Source organism: Equus przewalskii, chromosome 29 (assembly GCF_037783145.1).
Source record: "Equus przewalskii isolate Varuska chromosome 29, EquPr2, whole genome shotgun sequence".
In the NCBI taxonomy this organism is placed as follows: Eukaryota; Metazoa; Chordata; class Mammalia; order Perissodactyla; family Equidae; genus Equus; species Equus przewalskii.
The window spans coordinates 28,916,099-28,935,544 of NC_091859.1; the positions used below are offsets into that span (position 1 = coordinate 28,916,099).

General features: G+C 41.0%; 1 protein-coding gene across 2 annotated transcripts in view; it reads right to left on the reverse strand.

Annotated features, from left to right (window-relative positions):
• Positions 1–19,446, reverse strand: part of ALDH1L2 (aldehyde dehydrogenase 1 family member L2) — a 58,183-nt gene that overhangs the window by 32,354 nt on the left and 6,383 nt on the right. For both annotated transcript variants that reach the window (XR_545300.2, XM_008522860.2), the window contains exons 2-10: positions 17,804–17,948; positions 14,261–14,495; positions 12,141–12,306; positions 10,359–10,460; positions 10,060–10,149; positions 8,303–8,437; positions 6,782–6,907; positions 6,146–6,237; positions 3,568–3,715 (exon numbers count right to left, since the gene is read on the reverse strand). Coding sequence is in view for 1 of the 2 variants with exons in the window: in XM_008522860.2 (XP_008521082.1) it covers positions 3,568–3,715; positions 6,146–6,237; positions 6,782–6,907; positions 8,303–8,437; positions 10,060–10,149; positions 10,359–10,460; positions 12,141–12,306; positions 14,261–14,495; positions 17,804–17,948 (1,239 nt within the window). In the remaining variant the exon portion in view is untranslated. The remainder of the gene's footprint in view (positions 1–3,567; positions 3,716–6,145; positions 6,238–6,781; positions 6,908–8,302; positions 8,438–10,059; positions 10,150–10,358; positions 10,461–12,140; positions 12,307–14,260; positions 14,496–17,803; positions 17,949–19,446) is intronic.

A 19,446-nucleotide genomic window follows, 5' to 3' on the forward strand; every position in this document is an offset into this window, starting at 1 on the left:
TGTAAATTAATCAAAGGATTGCAAGAATTCATTTATTCAAGAAAAACAGATGAATTTCTGTAAGACCAGTGAGCTTTGTGGCATATTAATTTGCCCTCTACCCATCTCTCTCTTGACAGCTCTGCAGTAACTTCAAAATCAACATCTTTGCAACGATCATAGCTGTGAAAACGAGCAGCCTATTAGCCACCAGAGGGGGAAAAGCGGGTCTGGAGCTCTCTCAAAGACTCATCCCAGAGAGTTATTACGATTTGGCATGGCAGTGTCCTGAAAAGCTGCATCCTCAGGGCTTGTCTTTATTAGCCCTGACTCAGAGCTTGCAGCACAATCAGCTCTATCCCTAGGGCATTCGTCCAAAATAATCAGTGGCGACTGTTTAACATTGCAGCTGCCTGAGGCACTAACACCAAGTGAGGCTAACAAATGGGTGATGAAAGAAATGAAAAGGAAAAATGGGCATGACATATCCATAGGAAGCTTTAAAGAAGCTCTGACATATTCCTGGGACTCTAGAAGGCCAACATATGTGCAGGGCTTGTGCATGTGCCCAGGAAAGACCTAAGAAAGCCCTAATCTCTTAGCTCTGGCTGACCTGAGTCTCTGTGCAAGCAGGAAGTGTGTGAAGATTAAGGTGGAGTTGTGAACATCCTGCTGGAGCTTTAAAGGTATACTCCAACACACCATGAGTCCCACAGTAAAGGCTGGGAGACTTATCTGTTCAAGGAATTTAAGGAAATCTATGCCCAATCATTAGCTGACCACTAAGTTAACCAAGCAGAGACTTCAAGGGTGGTAAACAACAAACAATAAGGCTTTACAGAATTAGTCCAAGAAAGTCACTAAATAGAGAAAAAGCAACAATAACAACCAGCAACAACAACAATCTCTGTGAAGGTAGGGGGGATCTGATTTCCAGAGCTGCCATATTCTATTATTTAAAATGGCTAGTTTTCAACAAAAGATAACAAGACATGCAAAGGAACAGGAAAGAATGACCCATACACAATGGAAAAAGAGCAGTCAATAGAAACCATCCCTGAAGAAGCCTAGACATTGGATTTATTAGACAAAGATTTTAATAAGCTTTTATAAATATGTTCAGAGAACTAAAGGAAACTACGTCCAAAGAATTAAAGGAAAGTAAGAGAACAACGTCTCATCAAACAGAGAATATCAACAAACAGATAAGAATTATAAAAAAAAGAACCAAATAGAAACTCTGGAGTTGAAAAGTGCAATAACTGAAATTAAAAAAATTCACTAGAGGGGCTCAAAAGTAGATTCAAGGGGGCAGAAGAAAGAATTAGCAAACTAGACAATAGGTCAATAGAGATATCCAGTTTGAGAAACAGGAAAGAAAAAGAATAAAGAAAAATGAAGAGACACGCAGAGGCTGCAGGGACACCATCAAATATACCCACACATGCATAATAGGAGTCCCAGAAGGAGAGGAGAGGTGGAAAGGGCAGAAAGAATATTTGAAGAAATAATGGCTGAAAATGCCCCCAATTTGATTAAAAAAATTAATCTGCACATCCAAGAAGCTCATCAAACTCCGAGTAGGATGAACTCAGAGAGATGCATCCTAGGCACATCATGATAAAATGGACAAAGGACAAAGACAAAGAGGGAATCTTGAAAGCAGCAAGAGAGAAGCAACTCACTACATAAAAGGGATCCTCAGTAAAATCAACAGTTGACTTATCCTCAGAAACCATGGAGGCCAGAAGGCAATAGGATGACATCTTCAAAGTGCTAAAAGAAAAAGACTGTCAACCGAAAATCCCATCTGCAGCAAAAATACCCTCGAAGAACAAAGGAGAAATTAAATCATTCCCAAATGAACCAAAACTGAAAGAACTGTTAGCACATTGCCCTTCAAAAACACTAAAAGCTGTCCTTCAGGCTGAAATGAAAGAACACTAGACGGTAACTTAAATCTTCATGAAGATGTAAGGAGCACTGATAAAGGTAAACAAAGGGTTTTTTTGTTTTTGAAATGTATTTTTGTTTTTAATGCTTTTCTTCCCCGATCTGATTTAAAAGACAACTGCGTAAAGCAGTAATTATAAAAATATATTGGCAGGCTTATAATGTATAAATATGTAATTTGTAGGACAATAATAGCACAGATAAGCGGGTAGGGAGCAAAGCTATATTGCAGCAAAGTTTTTCTATACTATTGGTATTAAGTTGGTATTAATCTGAACTAGAATGTCTTGAGCGAAAATGTCCATTGTAATCCTCAAGGCAACCACTGAGAAAATAACTAAGAATATACGGTAAAGAAACAATGAGGGATTGAACTGGCATACCAGACGATAGCCATTTAACACAAAAGAAAGCAGCAAAGGAGTAGAGGAGCAAAAAAAAAAGGCATTAATCAAGACATATAGGAGCACAAGTGGCAAAAGAACAAACAGATGAATTGGACTTAATCAAATTTTAAAATGAGTGTCAAAAGACGCTATCAAAAAAGCGAAAAGAAAGCACATAGAATGGGAGAAAATATTTACAAGTCATAAAACTAATTAGGGTCTAACATCCGAAATATACAAAGGCCTCTTACAACTCAATAATTAATAACACAAATGTCCCAATTAAAAAATGGGCAAAGGATTTGAATAGACATTTCTCCAAAGAAGATATACAAATGACAAATAAGTGCATGAAAAGATGCTCATCATTAGTCATTAGGGAAATATAAATCAAAACCACAAAGAGATACCACTTCACACCCACTAGGACAGCTAAAATAGAAAAGACAGGCAATAGCAAATGTTGATGAGGACACGGAGAAACTGGAACCTTCTTGCATTGCTAGTAGGATTGTAAAATGGTATAGCCACGTTGGAAAATAGTTTGGTAGTTCCTCAAAAAGTTAAACATAGAGTTACCATATGACTCATTGATTCTACTCCTAGATATATACCCAAGAGAACTGAGAACATATGTTCACACAAAAAATTATACATGAATTTTCATAGAAGCATTATTTATAATAGCCAAAATGTGGAAACAAACTGAATGCACGTCAACTGAGGAATGGATAAACAAAATGTGGTGTGGCGACACAATGGAACATTATTTGGCCTGGAAAAGGAGTGGAGTGATAAATATACTCTGCAACATGGATGAACCTTGAACACATTATGCTAAGCGAAAGAAGCCAGGTGCAAAAGGCCACATGTTATATAATTCCATTTATATGAAATGTCTAGAATAGACAAGTCCATAGAGACAGAAAGTAAACTAGTGGTTGTCAGGGGCTGGGGGCTGGGGGAGGAGAGCAGAGAATGATGGCCAATGGATACAGGGTTTCTTTTTGGGGTGATATAAACGTTTCATAATCAGATGGGGTGATGATTGCACAACTGTGAATATAGTAACAACAGCTAAATTGTACATTTTAAAAGGGTGAATTTTATGGTATCTGAATTATATCTCAATAAAACTGTTATTTTAAAAAGGTTATAAATGTAAAAACAAACGGATGAAAGGCACAGAATCTTTCTGTAGTACATGGACCTTAATGATGCAGGTTTTAAACACCATGGAAAAGCTTACATAATCCACCACTAGCTCTGCTTCTCGATCTTCTCCTCTCAGTTTCCTCACGACTTTTTGGATGAAGTCTTCGAACTTGGTGGCCATATAGACATCTTCACTCTGTAACTGAAGCCCACCACATTTCTGTCTGATCTCTTCCACCAGCCTTAAAGTAAGAACCAGCTCATGTTACTTACATTTTCTAAAGGGTTGAGGGGAAGGGTATGATTACATTTGTCAAGTTGCTTTGAAATAAGACTTATGTCACATGCCTATATACATCCTATGACATCTTCTATGATAATAGAGAAATTGATAAGACTGGGAGGAAAAAAATTAAAAACCTGTTTAGAAGAACAGTGGCAATTTTTTCTGTTTTTAACTTTATACATGACTAAAAATAAAAGAAATCAAGGGAAAAACATTTTAATTACTTGCAAGCAAGATAATAAGGGGCACATAAAATTCCTTTCCTTTCAAATGTACTCAAAGAATAAGAAATAAAGGAAATTTCCTGACTGTAAAGATTATGAGAAACAAAAGTGATATTGTAGAATATTTTCTCTAGATCATGTATAAGAATAAAACAAACATTTGTTTGTATGACATGGTTAATATAGGTACTAATTAGAATCAGCCAATAAGTCAACATAATTTTTGGAGTCTTTTCCAATCCTTTGATTTTTTACTGTTGATTTTTCAAATTACAGCTGTTATTTGACATTTCCTGAATAGCACTGGTGTACTAGATACAGCATAGAAAGCCTACCACAGTTGTCGTTCAGTCATTTATTCTCTGAAAGAGATAAGGTGCCTTGGTAGTTCAAGATAATAGCATTAGATGCTTATGCTAAGTCATACAGTCCAACAGGAAATGGGTAATTCCTGTAGGAATATCTAGCTAGCAAAAAAAATCACATTAAAACTACAGTATTGGGGGCTAGCCCCGTGGCCAAGTGGTTAAGTCTGCAAGCTCTGCTTCAGTGGCCCAGGGTTTTGTTGGTTCGGATCCTGGGCAAGGACATGGCACCGCTCATTAGCCCATGCTGAGGTGGCATCCCACATGCCACCACTAGAAGGACCCACAATTAAAAATACACAACTATGTACTGGAGGACTTTGGGGAGAAGGAAAAATAAAATCTTTTAAAAGTACAGTATTGACATCCTTAGTTGAGCAAATTAGAAGTTTCTAGGAACTCGTGAATCATAGCTGAGAAATGTGTGATTTGAGGAACCAACACTCTTGACTTCTGACAATGATATTTGCTCTTGAAATGATCATTTTTGATTACTGGAATAAAAAAGCTTCATGAGGGGCCGGCCTGGTGGTGTAGTAGTTAAAGTTCACACACTCTGTTTGGCAGCTCGGGGCTCGTAGGTTCAGATCCTGGGCCTGGATCTACAAACCGCTCATTAAGCCATGCTGTGGAGGCATCCCACATACAAAATAGAAGACGATTGGTGCAGATGTTAGCTCAGGGACAATCTTCCTCACCAAAAAGAAAAAAAAAGCTCCATGAATGAAGGGACTTTGTCTTGCTCATGACTATATCCCCCATGTAAAAAACTGTTCCTGACATGTAGTCAGTGTTCAACAAATTTTGTTAAATAAATGAGTGAATAATAAATAAACAGAATATTCACCCAGAACACTTGCTTTGTTGAAAAGAAGGATTATGTCAAGTGGAGTAACATTCTTCACCTTGTTTAATTAGTGAATGGCCATAGTGTGGCCCTCAAAGAAAAAACACCTCTGCAAGACTCTCCAGTATTAGGATTCTGGTACACTCTTTGTGCCATGGTGGGGTGAGGGAGGTTCAGGACTTTCAACTTGCTGTGACCTTCTGTAGAGAAATTCTGACTATAGGGTGTGCAAGTATCCTGATAATTCTCATTCTAGATATATCATCCTGGGTAATTTGGGAGGACAAGAAAAAAGGATTTGGGGGAAGTGTAATCAGTGTCAGGTATCTTTCTGGATCAGACTATATAGGAAATTCCTGATTAACATTCTCACTCAGAGCTCCCCAATTCCAATGTCATATTGGAGGAAAATCAGCTAAGAAATATAAAGACAAAGTTTTAAAAGAAACAAACAAGTAGAAGGGCTGGTTTTCTAGGTAGATAGTAAATATGAAAACAACCCCTGGGGGCCAGCCCAGTGGTGTGGCGGTTAAGTTCATATGCTCCGCTTTGGCGGCTCAGGGTTTGCCTCTTCGGATCCTGGGTGTGGACCTACCCAGTGCTTATCAGCCATGCTGTGGCAGGTGTCCCACATATAAAGTAGAAGAAGATGGGCACAGATGTTAGCTCAGGGCCAATCTTCCTCAGCAAAAAAAGGAGGATTGGCAGCAGATGTTAGCTCAGGGCTAATCTTCCTCAAAAAAACCTCCTAGCTAGCAACAAAGAGAAGGGAACAAATATATGAGTTTGACCATGGAAACTAACAAACCAAAAATGATGAAGAAAAGAGAAATAGAGTAGATGGTTAGGACAGAGGGATAACGTCCAGAAGAAAGGATTTGGATTTGACTGTCAAAGCCAAAGTCAAAATCCCTGGTGGAGGGGTGTGGGTCAACAGGGGGTGGTTTTACCTGACAACATCCATTGAGCTTGCTCCAGATTTAAAGAAGTCTGTTGAGTCTTCAATAACAGGGACGTTGCTTAAAATTCCAGCCCAGATGACCTACATGAGGGAAACTTTTATGAGGGAAGCGCCATGTAGACACTGTGGCAGAGACGAGCTAGCTCCTCAGCAAACCTCTCTTCCTCATCTTGGATACATGGCTTGAGGACGCTTCTCAGCATCTCTTCAAGTTAGACGCAGCCGTGTGACTGACTTCAGTCAATCAATATGAGTGTAAGTGACCTGCACTCCCAGTGTTGGCCCATGAAACACCTTCCTCATACCATTCTCCATGCTCTTATGCCCTTGTTGGCTGTCTTGTGTGACCAGAGTGACCTTGAAGATAGCAGAGCTTGGGTCCCTAAATGACTCTACCCCTCATCCTCATGTTCCAGCTTCACCCCTAACCCCCAGGCCCACCTAGAACTGCCGCGGATAATTTATGTGAGAACTAAATCTGCATATATTTTGGGGTTGATTTCCTATCATAGCTAATTAAAAAAAGAGGAAATAAAGTTCCATCCCCACAGGACTGATGGTACCAGTTACAAAAATGCCTGAGTTTTCCAAGGTAAGAGGAATAAAAAGGACATAAAATGTTCACCTTAATGGTCTCTGCCACCTTCACCTCCTCGGCTGTAAGTTCCAGCACTGATGTCTCTCCCCCTGAGAAGTACTGAGAGGCAGGAATCATTTTTCCATCTTCAAGCTGCAGATTTCTTACCATCAGCTACAAAATAGCAACAAAACAAGCAGAAGAATTGAGGATTAGGACAATTCAAAAGCGAGGTTGGTGGGGGGAGAAGTCTCATATATATTACACGGGTATAAGGACCGGCTTATTTGGAAAATACAAAAATATGGATTAAATCACCATCATGTGTAAAAGAACTGAAATGACATATTAATAAAGGCAGCAAAAGGGAAAGTTAAGCCTAGGGGTAGATACATCTCAAAATAGGTGATAAGGGGCTGGCCCCATGGAATGGTTAAGTTCGCGCGCTCCACTGCAGGCAGCCCAGTGTTTCGTTGGTTCGAATCCTGGGCGCGGACATGGCCCTGCTCATCAGACCACGCTGAGGCAGTGTCCCACATGCCACAACTAGGACCCTCAATGAAGAATATACAACTATGCACCGGGGGGCTTTGGGGAGAAAAAGGAAAAAAATAAAATCTTTAAAAAAAAAAAATAGGTGATAAGCCCCTGAAAAATTGACATTTGGATGTAGGTGTTTGGACTAAAACCTACCATATCTACTCTTACTACAACGACTGCCATCATTTGCACACTTACTCTGTGCTCAACACTTACGCACAGGGCACCGGGCTAAATGTGTATGTATGTGCTGAAATATCTTATTTAATCTCATAAATCCTGGTGGAGGCAGGTGCACTGTTATCCCCATTTTAATGATGAGGAAATGGAGGCTCAATGAGGTTAAGTAATTTGCCCAATGCCACACAGCTAGTGAGAAACAGAGCTGGGGTCAGAACCCAGAACTAGCTGGACTCAGAAGCCTACAATCTCAACAGCTGATGTATCTCGAGAGCTACCAGAAAGTAGCTGTAAGTGGTAAACTCCATTTTTGCTTTCTTCATTGGGAAGTTGCCCAAGGGCCCACTGAGGCCCAGAGCCCATACTCCCAAGTACAGGCCATGTGGGTGGGCACTTGCCTCAGGAAGCAAAGGCAATGAGCCTCTGAAGATGGCCATATACATCTCACTCGATCCTCCCAGACTCTGGCCATGGGAAGGCAGACAGACAGGATTACTCTCCCTGTTTTACAGACAAGGAAACTGAGGCTCAGAGGGGAGAAGCATCCTGCCCCAGAGCAGCAAGAGGCAGAGCGGGGATTCACATCCTCTTTCCCGACTAAACCCCAAACTCTGTCTACTGTACGGCAAGCAGACGGCGCAGGTCCTTGGGGCCCATCCTGAGGAGCCTTGTTCTCATCAAGGCACAGAGAGCCAGCTCATTCCCAGAGAGAAACGGGGCACAGACATCTCTCGCCTCCCACATCCCAATGCGAAGCCAGATTACCTTGTGAAAGCTATGGCCTTAATAACTTGGGTTATCGAAGGAAACCAAAAAGTTACTTTATAGATGACCATCTCGAACACTCACTGCTTTTCCATCGTTACCAAAAAGAACAAGTCCATTTTTGGTAACAAGACCAGGCTTCTTGGCACCTTTAATTTCCAGCGGTTCTCCAGGAGGCACGGAGCCGTTCAGTAGTGATGAGCCATAGAAAGTGACCATCTAATAAAGAGATCAAAGCCAGATGGGGAAATGAGGACGGCTGTCCACAGGGTGTGTGCGAGCAGCACTCCCTGCAGGAAAGCTGAAGTTGGGATGATCCCTTATGGTAAAACTGGGACACCCCAACGTGAGAGACGATACCAAGCATCTGTAGAAATGACACAAAGCAAGAGAGAGTCTGTGAACGTGTGATTGAAGAGTTTAAAAAAATGCCCCACATCGGGTGACATGAATATACGTTTATCGTTTATTCACATTGACACAAAGGGGAATGAGATCAAAAGCTCTGCCGGACTTTGCAGCCTGAAGGTGGGGTTTTTGGAGGAGGTTGGTGGGTCCGAGAGGGCAGATGCAGAGCAGGAAACAGACATTACAATGCAAAGCGATACACGATGGGAAGTACAGGGTGCTGTGGGGGTCAGTTCCTGGAAACAGACCGGCCCCAGACTGTAACCAAGAGAGCTGCACACCAATTGATTTGTTATTATAATTATTATTATAATTCTATGACTATTAGCTATCATTTATTGAGCACTATGAGAGTCAACATTTATTTACTTATTCTATGCTAAGGACTCAGGACTTAAATAAATTAACATGTATTAACTCATTTAATCTTCCCAGTAGCCCACAACCTATAAAGGAGGTCCTATTATTAGTCTCATTTTACAGTGAGGAAACCAAGGCACCCAATAGTTCAGTCACCTGCCCAAGGTTACATAGCAAATAGTGGCAGAGCCGGAATTTTAATGGGAACATTCTGGCTTCAGATCCCACACTCTTAACCACTGCACTAAACGTCCCCCCTTAGTTCTTCATCAATCCCACATATTTTTATTGGCACCTAACATGCACTGAGAACCCTGCTTAAGTGCTGAGATTATCAAGACAATAACACGAAGCCCTTGCCCCCAAGGGGTTCATAGTCTACTGGGGAAAGAGGGATGGATAAAGAGGCATTTACAATATATAATATGCTATGCCAGAGGTAGGCAGGGTGTTGGAATAGAGAGAAGGGACACCCAACCCCGTCAGACTGGGTGTGTGAGGTCAGAAACCTTCCTAGAAGAGGTGAAACCCAAGAATCTGATTTGATTTGGGATTCCCCAGGGATTAGAAGGCCCACCTTCCCTGCCTCATCTCACCCCATGCCTCTCACACCTGCTGCTCACACCTGAGGCTCCACTTGATCGAACTCTCTGCGAGTCCTGACTGCGTGATACACTCTGTCTCCGGGTCTTCGGCTCTGTCTCATTCTCCACCTGTTGACCTCTTCTCAAACAGCAAAGCGGTAAGCTTTTCTAGGAGGCCTTTCCCAACACACCTGAGCCTGGGCCTCAAGGATAGCATTTGTCTTACTGTATTACGAGTGTTTATTCACTTTTCTGCTTTCTCCATAAAACTGCAGCCTCCTTGAGAGTGGAGGCTGTGCCTAGTGTTGGCTTCACAGCAAACGCTCGATCCATGCTAAGTAAAGAGGAGGATGTTTTCTTTTAGGGCGTCACCTATACCTTGAATCACAGGCCCTCCTCATGCCCAAGGGAAGAACCAGAGGAAGCCTAGACTTACATATAAGACCTTTTACAAACGTGACATGAAAAAAATTGGTCCCTACTACATACCTGTCCATTTATCTCTGTCCAAGCTCCAGGCACTTTATCATGACCTCGGATCCAGTTGTGTAAAACTTCAGCAGATTGATCCCAAGAAATCTAGAAACACACGAAGCACAGGCTGAACTTCCTAACGCTGCGAGTCTCAAAGGCAACAGAGGCATTTCTCTCCATCAGTGGCAGAGGTGGGGAGGGGTGGGGCAGGCTGGCTCAGAGACCTACTTTTGGTGAGGAAATGGTGCATTGGGAAGTACTTAAAGGTAGCAGACCATGAACTTTGAGATGCGTTCTTGAGTCGATATAGATACCTCAGCATTTTCCTTCTTCTGGATACCTTCATATGTTGCCCCTTCTTCTGGCTGGGGAATACGAGGAGCTTTGCCATCAGCTATGAGTTGGACAGCTTCCACCTAAAGCCAAAAATATTACCAGTGTTACAGCCCAATGGTCAATGATGGCATGGTCTGTTTAACTGAAGTTTCTGTTTAACAGAATTACACCATATAATCTGTCCAGAGAGTCAGACTTTGATAATAACTGCCATTTCTTTAGATCCATCTATGTGCCAGGTGGTGTGGTAGCTACTGGTTGTAAAATATCCCTTGCAACATCACAGCAATCCTGCAAGGTGGATATGATTATTCTTATCTTACAGATGAGGAAACTGAGGCTTAGAAAAGTTAAACAACTAGCTCAAATCACAGAGAGAGTTTGTAGGCGTCAGAAGCAGAATCCACATCCAGGTCTATCCACTGCTGATGTCAAGCCTGTACTCTTAAAAATGATCTCCTTGTTTGTTTAAACAAATTTCAACCTCACCATGGTAACTCAATGGAAAGCTCAGGAATATATTGTAAAAGTCATTGTGGGTTATTGCTGCTCATCATGATGATTCTAGAAAGTGATCCGTGGTCATATTTAAGGAATTCAACTTGCTTTCTAGTTTAGGACACCTGGAATAAAAAAATGCCAAAATCTATCCACGAGTTTGATTGTCTTTGGGATGTGTCCTGCGGTCCCTTCCGTGTCACATTTATGTTTGCCTTGAGTTGAGAGCCTGTCTCCTTCACTGGAGGCCTAGGTGAGCTCAAGTTCTGAGTTTTCTCTCTCAGTATTCACTGCTGACCAACCTCCCGGAGATGGAGGAAGCCACGTGGGAACAGGGTCAATTCCACCCACTTCTGGCTATAATATCATCAGGTACAGGATCCGGGCTTGAGCAAATGCCCCTGAACACACAAAGTACTATTTTGATTGTAATTATCACTGTGAGCACGAATTGTGTGCCACATTTACACAAATGTCATTTAATTGTCACAATAACCCTATATATCAGGCAGTATTATCCACATTTTATAGATGAGGGAACCAAGGCTAAAGAGGCTAAGTGACTTACCATCGTCACACAACAAAGTGGTAGAATGAGACCTTTGGTGACACCAAAGCACTACCCTCTTAATCATTGCATGACACAAAGCACTGCTCTCCTCCCTCCCCGATCAATGGCCACTGCCCTATAGCATCTGACTGCCCATCTCTGTGTTGCTACTTCCACCATATCAAACTCTGGAAAACATTCAATGACACTGAAATGATCTTTCAAGATTTTTACAGCGAATATATTTTTACTTTGTAGTGTGCATGCTTTGAGCTTTTCATCCAGAGCACATCTGAATAAATAACGCAATGCCAGATTTCACCCTGTTACCTAGACTGATTTCAAATACTTTTGAAGGAAGTTCAAACGACATAGGAAAATTCCTTAAGATTCTGTACACTTCTTTATGATTAGTCATTAGAAACAGGGGTGGAGATTCAAGTATTTGGTAGAATAAATAACAGTTGGATGGCTACTTCATCCATTTGATCACTGCTCTCAGGAGAACAAGTCAGCTTCGTAGACTAAGAAATCTTAAAGTTCAGATTTCCACCCTAAATATACCATCCTATTGGTAAATGCAAAATCTGATTTTGTTTTTCTGCTTTATGTTTTTCATAAGAACTCATATGAGCAAATTCTTAATAAAAGAAAAATATTTCCAAATCTTAAAAGTTTACTAAATTCTTCTTGATGGCATAAATATACTGACCATGGCCTTGATTCCTTCAGGAAAAAGAAATCGATTATAAAGTGCATCCACTGTATCATTGGGCTCGACATCACATGACCTCTGAAGAAGGATGGGTCCCGTGTCTAAACCATCGTCAGCCCAGAAAACAGAAAACCCAGCTTTCTTATCTCCCATAATTAGAGTCCTGTGAAAAGAGGAGTTTCAACTTAAAAGGTTGGTTAACTGTATCATAAAGTGACGAATTAGGGATACTTAAGCACAAGGTAGTTACCATGGAAAGTAGACAGTGAATGAAGCCACCATGAGAAATTAACAGTAGAGCTGGGAGATGTCAGCACTCGTAAAAAGTGCTACTTAATGGTACTGCTATTTTACACATCCTCATTTCTGCAGTCTTTCTCGTTAACAGACACTAATGATTTAAAGTCTACTCAAAAAGGCTTTAGAGTCCATCATTACTACCACTCACTGACTCCCAGGTATTGGCTTTTTACTATAGCATCAAGTAATTTTGCCCACCCGGGTCCAATTCCTACAACGGTAGTTGACCCTGTATTAGGCAGAATTAGATAATGGAAGATAAAACGGAGGAAACTCAATGCAATGTGAAGAGGGGAACTGATTATTAATTTAGGTCATGTAATTCAGGTATAAGCATCACTTAGAGGTACAATTAGCTCGAGATTATCTACGTAAATTATGGTAAAATATGGCTGGTTAATTCAACTATTTGTATTTTGTTCTCCATAAAGCTTAGCCTACGAAAATGCTGGCCCTACAGGAGCTTATAATACATTCAATAAGCTGGATCTGTGGACAAATACAAATTAAGGCATATCAGAGAACAGGCTAATACAGACAGTATGAAGTGGTGGGTCAGCCATGCTCAAGATCTAAATCATCTTTACTTCTCTGAGCTACTAACTGAGCAAGACCTAAATCAATCAACCAATCGCTCTTTTCAGAAATATTGAAGAATTAGTTGGCATTTTGTTATCAAGAGCCTTGAAAAAATTCACATACTTTGACCCAATGGTTCTGCATGTGGAAGTAATGTGAAATGAGAAAAAATACAAGTTTAAGTACAAAGATATCTACGACAGTATTATTTACTAAAGCAAAAAAGAAATCAATTCATGTAATCAGACTTTTAAATACAATGAAATTTTTTCATTACATTTGAACTAAGAGTAGATTTTCTGTGTATTCAGAAACTTGACACTGAGAGACAATCAGGGAGATGTGCAGGTGAAGCAGAGAAGGGAGAGAAAGGGGCTGGCCCTGTGGCGCAGTGGTTAAGTTCACACGTTCTGCTTTAGCAGCCTGGGGTTCAGTGGTTTGGATCCTGGGTGCAGACCTACAGACCACTTATCAAGCCATGCTGTGGTAGGCATCCCACATATAAAGCAGAGGAAGATGGGCATGGATGTTAGCTCAGGGCCAGTCTTCCTCAGCAAAAAGAGGAGGATTGGCAGCAGATGTTAGCTCAGAGCTAATCTTCTTCATTAAAAAAAAAAAAAGAAGGGAGAGAAGGCGCAAAAGGCCCACCTCAACCCACACATAGTGTACCTATGGTATATGGGTACCTACAAGTACCAGTCATTGTTCTTGATACCGGGAAATACGGCAATAAAAATGTTAGAGCACAGTGCCTTCTTCCCTGAAGAAAGTTGAATGGGAGAAGACAGACAATGAAGATCATTTCAGGAAATTCAGCATTGGCTGAAACATACTTGAGATGGTTAATGCAAAAAAAGTTCTGTAGTAAAATAAGTTTTAGGACACTATGTACTCAGATTCCCTCTTGGTGATTATGATGCTCATATTAAAGCACAATTTTAAGAAGTCCTGTGATATAGAAATCCAGCATAAACCAGACTTGTCTGACCATAGAACCTTTGTCTGCTCAATGCCTCGTTATGTTCAGTGAAGCCAGGACTCCATAGACTATTCTTGGGAAATGCTGTGCTGGATGCTGTGGTACATCGAGATCTCAGGGGAGTTCATGTAATAGTAGCAATCAATCAAGACCTCACAATTGTTCAAATGTACCTCGTTCCTTGATCACTTCGGGAAAAACAGAAAGATTATGGATGATAGAAATAGGCCCATCTTTTCTGTTGTTAAAAAAACCTCACCAGTTGATAGCAGAGGCTCCTCTGTGCCTGGGAAGGATGGACGGGTGATAAATGATGGAACCGTGTTTGGGGTTGTCAATTACATCCATGGGGATGAATTGTGTGCAGAAGGGAAGCACGTTGAGCTCAGCACCCACGGATCTGTAGGCCTCTGCCACCTCCCTTATGGTCTTGCCTTTCACTCTCCATCTAGGGAACTTGAACACAGGGGTCCCATCTTTCTCGGCAGCCAAAGCTAAGCATGAAAGAGAAGATGATTTTCATTAAAAAAATTTAGCCATAATTTTATATTGCTATGGATTCGCACATTGTAATTTTACAGCTTCATGAAACATTTATAAATAAAACATGGCGAAGAACAATTTACATTCTGACCAGGATTTGACCTGTTATAATTTTATCATGATCTATCCATTTTTCTAAGGTGACTTTTACCTCTATATCTAAGATAGAATATGTTTGAACTCAAAAGTTTGTGTCTAGATAACACTTTGAGATTTTAATTGAAGCTTTTTCTTTTTTAGATCAAAAATTGTACCTTAATTACTGATACAGCCATTTAAGGAATATAGTATTTTGCTTGTTTCTTTTTTAGACTTGGAGCCAAGTGCCAGGACATGACCACCTGAATGAGACACACTCAGCCTGTGGCACAGTTGGACAACCTTGAGTCCTGCCCACTCCCGTTTCCTGGGGGACGTCCCTTTTATCACAGGGCAAACTGTAGATCAGAGATGATCCCAACAGATAAAGGGAGAAGGTCGCTGAGCTGAGCTGAGCCTGTCTAGTTCCTTCTCCCAAATTCACCAATCAGATAAGTTAGAGGAGGAGAAGGGCCAAGGATGGAGAACACATGCTCCCCATAAGGGTTTTGCCATACTGGCGCAGATCCAAGGCTCTCTGCTGAGGAAAATGTTGTCCCTCCCTAAAGGAATGACTCCATCCTACCTCTGTGTGAAAATCCAATGGCCCTCCCAAGTGTAGACAGCACAAACCCATTTCTTTCCATAATAAAATATCATTCTTACTAACTATACACCTTACACTTTTAAGCATATATATTTATTTTTCATCAATAACAGAAAGCAACTACATTTTCGGCAATATCCAGAAACTTTAACTGAGGCTTTTTGCCTGCATTTTTGGGGGTTCCCTTTTCTTTCTCCCCATCCCATCGACATTCACTGGCTCCAGTTGGGATGATGCCTCCCCCCAAAAGCCTAAATTCTGAAAGACTCTGGCCATCAAGGTAACACCTTGATCAAAACATTTGGAAGCCTTTGAGAGACCAGTATAATAAATGTTCACAAAATGTACATGTTCAACAAACTGTAAACAACTCAAATGTCAGATGACAGAAAAATGGATAAATGGTGGTCAAAAAAATGTGGTGAAATTGAGAGACAATTGTGAAAAGTTAGACTGGAAAAGAAAAATGGGGTGAAAGAGACTCAGAAGTCTTCATTTTAAAGTTACTCGACTGAGATGTGAGGCATCCAGGTGTTGCTGTCCCATATTGACTTTTGGCAACTCTGAGGCTGTTTTTGGCTGCTCTAGTTGACTATTCTGACAACAAGAATAGTTAGCTGCTGTCATTATTGATGGCTTTTTAGGAACCAGGCACGGTACCGAGCACTTTACATGCATTATCTCATTTAATCCATGTAAGATGGGTACCGTTGAACTGAGCTTAGTGAGTTTAAGTAACTTGCCCAATGTCATGCAGCTAGTAAGTGGCAGAGTCAGAATTAATTCCATGACTCTAGAACATACCATATGCTGTACCATCTCCCAGGCTATGCTATAAGTTGGGTTGGTATTTTTCCTTTCTTATGCCAGAAGCCCAAATGGCCATGACCAATGGAAAAGGGGCCTGGTCCTGGGTGGGACCAGATCCTAGAAAAGGTTCATTTCCCAGGACACACTCTGAAACGAGGTCTAAGAATCACGTTTGCAACTCTTCTGAAGTTCACATACATGGCAGAGACTGCTAGTTGCCCTGCTTCTTCCTTTAGTAAGGATTCCTCTCCTTGAGCTGAACACATAGCCACTACAAATAAAATGTATATTTCTCAGCCTATCCTGCAAACAGATTTGGCCTGTGACTAAGTTTTAGCCAATGAGATACAAGTAGAAGTAATATGTGCAACTTCCGGATTACATACTTAACGCAAAGCTTGCCCTCTGCTTCCCCTCTTTCCCTTCCTGCTTGCTGGAATGCAGATTTGATAGTTGGGGCTGAAGCAGCTACCCTGGACCACAAGATGGAAGCTCAGTGTTGATAATGGCAAAACAACAGATCGAAGGAGCCTGCATTGTAATAAGTACAGAGCTGTCACAACAGCTCTGATGGCCGACTCAGACTTGAGAAATGGACTTCCATCTTTCTGAAGCTAATATTATTTTGGGTCTCCCTGATTTGACTCCTAATCTGATATCACAAATATCGGTCCTCCCAAATGTCCACCATACAAAGTTGGTGGAATAGATAATAGTAGGACAGGCAGTTTCAGTCACAGGAATCTGTCCCCTTCTGCCTTTGGAGTCAGGTATGAATTCATGAGGCAATTTCCCTCAGAATTCCCCAGGTTGGGATAACTTTTTTTGAAACAAAAATCATTTCTAAATAAAGTGATTAAGTTCACGTGTGTACGTGCTCTTGACCCAACTTTTTTAGCTTGACTCCTGAAAAACAGTGTTAAAACATAATATCTTTAAAGTAGTAACAAGAATTAGGATAAACCCCGGAGGTGCTTTTTCTGAGAAAAAAGGTAAAATTTAGGGTTATCACAGATCATTGTTTTCCAACGAATGTGTTACATCATACCAGCAATATATGAAGATCCAAGTCATACGCCAAGACTTCGAGTCGCCTGTTCTTATTCCCTACCTGTACTATTTGTAGACTATTTCTATCTCTGTGTCTTGTACCCTTTATTGACATAACAATAGCTTGCAACTCAGAATCCCACTGCAGTTCTGCTCTGAGGACCGCTATCTTCTTCACTCCACCTTAATAGCCAAGCAGCCACAGCTATAATTTGTTCTGAGACAAATGCATTCTTTATGACCCCGCCTCAATTTCTGCTATCAGATGTGGCTTTCCCTTCATTCCATTGGCACTTCTGCATCAGACATTCTTCTAGATGTCTCAGAGCGCCTCTGGAAAGTCACAAATGTAATTCAGGAAAAATATATGCCTGGAAATTCCTCTGATGGCCCTCATGATTACCATGGAGGTAAGTGGAGAAACTCTTAAGACAGGAGGGGCCTGCACCTTTGTCTTGGGATCCACAGAGAAGGAGGATTTTTGAGTCTGTAACCACCCAGCAAATAGACTTGGCCTGAGAAGGCTTTCAACGGGCAGAGCGGATGTGTCCGAGCCCAGAGGGGAGGTGTGCAGTCTGGGACTTTGGGGCCATGGCAAAGAAGAGGAAGCACAGAAATGCTAATGAGGGACGAGGGCTCTGAGCTGGGCCCCAGGCTGGATAGTTGAAAGGCCTGAGCAGAGTCCTTGATCCAGGTGTCTCAAGATACACTCACCCAGGGGGTCAGCTTTTCCATCCTTGTCTGGAACTGTGAACACACCCACGACTCGGTGGCCCTCTTTGCAGAGATGGCTGTAGACTTCCTGTCCAAAGAGGCTTTGACCAATGAGTGCCAACTTTAGCTTGTTTTTGAAATAAACCTGTGAAACAGTTCAATGATGACAGGTGTTGGCACAGATAGAAGACATATGGATAATAGACATTCTTTTTTCAATCATACAAGATGACTTGAGGACTACAAAAGGTGCAAAGGTCTATAAAATAAAATTTTTGTTGACATACACTGAATCCCGACTACATCATCTATAGACCGTAGTGAAAATAATTTCACATTTCAGTATTCATCATTTTCCCTTTTCTCTAATTTCCTTGATTATTCATTATAATTATTGGGATTACATATATTTTTACAAGCCACTTCAACTCCTTAGTGAAATGAGGCCCGATGTTAACAAATAAGTGAAGGTTTCACAGTTAAGACGTGTTTAACTCTGAGCAAGATCTACTTCAATAAGATAATGCTTTTATGCACCTGCAATATAGAAATAAGAAATGGCCTCATCTCTTACCTCCAAAACAGGCCAAGAGCTAACACCTAGTATAACATAGGGGTCAAAAGCAGATCCTAGGGGCCAGCCCCGCGGCCAAGTGGTTAAGTTTGCGTGCTCTGTTTCTGCAGCCCAGGGTTTCACTGGTTTGGATCCTGGGCGCAGACCTGGCACCACTCATCAGGCCATGCTGGGGCGGCATCCCACATGGCACAACCAGAAGGACCACAGCTACAATATACAACTATGTACTGGGGGGCTTTGGGGAGAAGAAGAAAAGTAAAAAGAAGATTGGCAACAGATGTTAGCTCATGTGCCAATCTTTAAAAAAAAAAGCAGATCCTAGAGTCAAAACCTAGTGCTACCCCTTATCAGTTGTGTGGCCTTAAACAAGTAACCAACTTCTATTTGCCTTTTTTTCCTCATCTGTAAAATAGGAATAACAATAATACCAATCTCACACAATTTTGATTCAAATAGATGACTTTATACGCAATAGGTTTAACACAGTGTCTGACACAGAGCACTGTTTAACCAAGAGCTTTAATAATGTTTTAAAGGTTTTGCTATATACTAGACACTATTCTATGTTTTCTCATATAGTCCATAATCCCAAAATCCTTGGTAAGTGGCCTAAACTCATTTGACCTCAAAACTTGGACTGATCTAATGGAATGTTCCCAATAGTCCTTATAGTTTTCTTATAAGTTTGCACAAACTCAATTGGCTTCCAACCTGACCTGCATTGACATAATGCTATTTACAGTCTTTATAAAAATTATATGAATATTTATATGTTTTGCTGCAGAAAAATCAATGTGTTTGGTTACAGATACTGTCCCAGACCCGGCTGTGAATTGTATGTCATGTACTATCTATGTACCATATTAACTTTCTAAAATGTGAATAATTCTGAATCTCAAAACGCATTTGGCCCCACAGGTTTCAGATAAAGAATTAAGACCTGCACATCATTTCATTTCATTTAATCCACACAACTATCCTGTTTTATTGTCCCACATTTTGCGCCATTTTATGAATGAAGAATCCCAAGCTTAGAAATGTCAAGTATATCCCCAAGGTCATACTG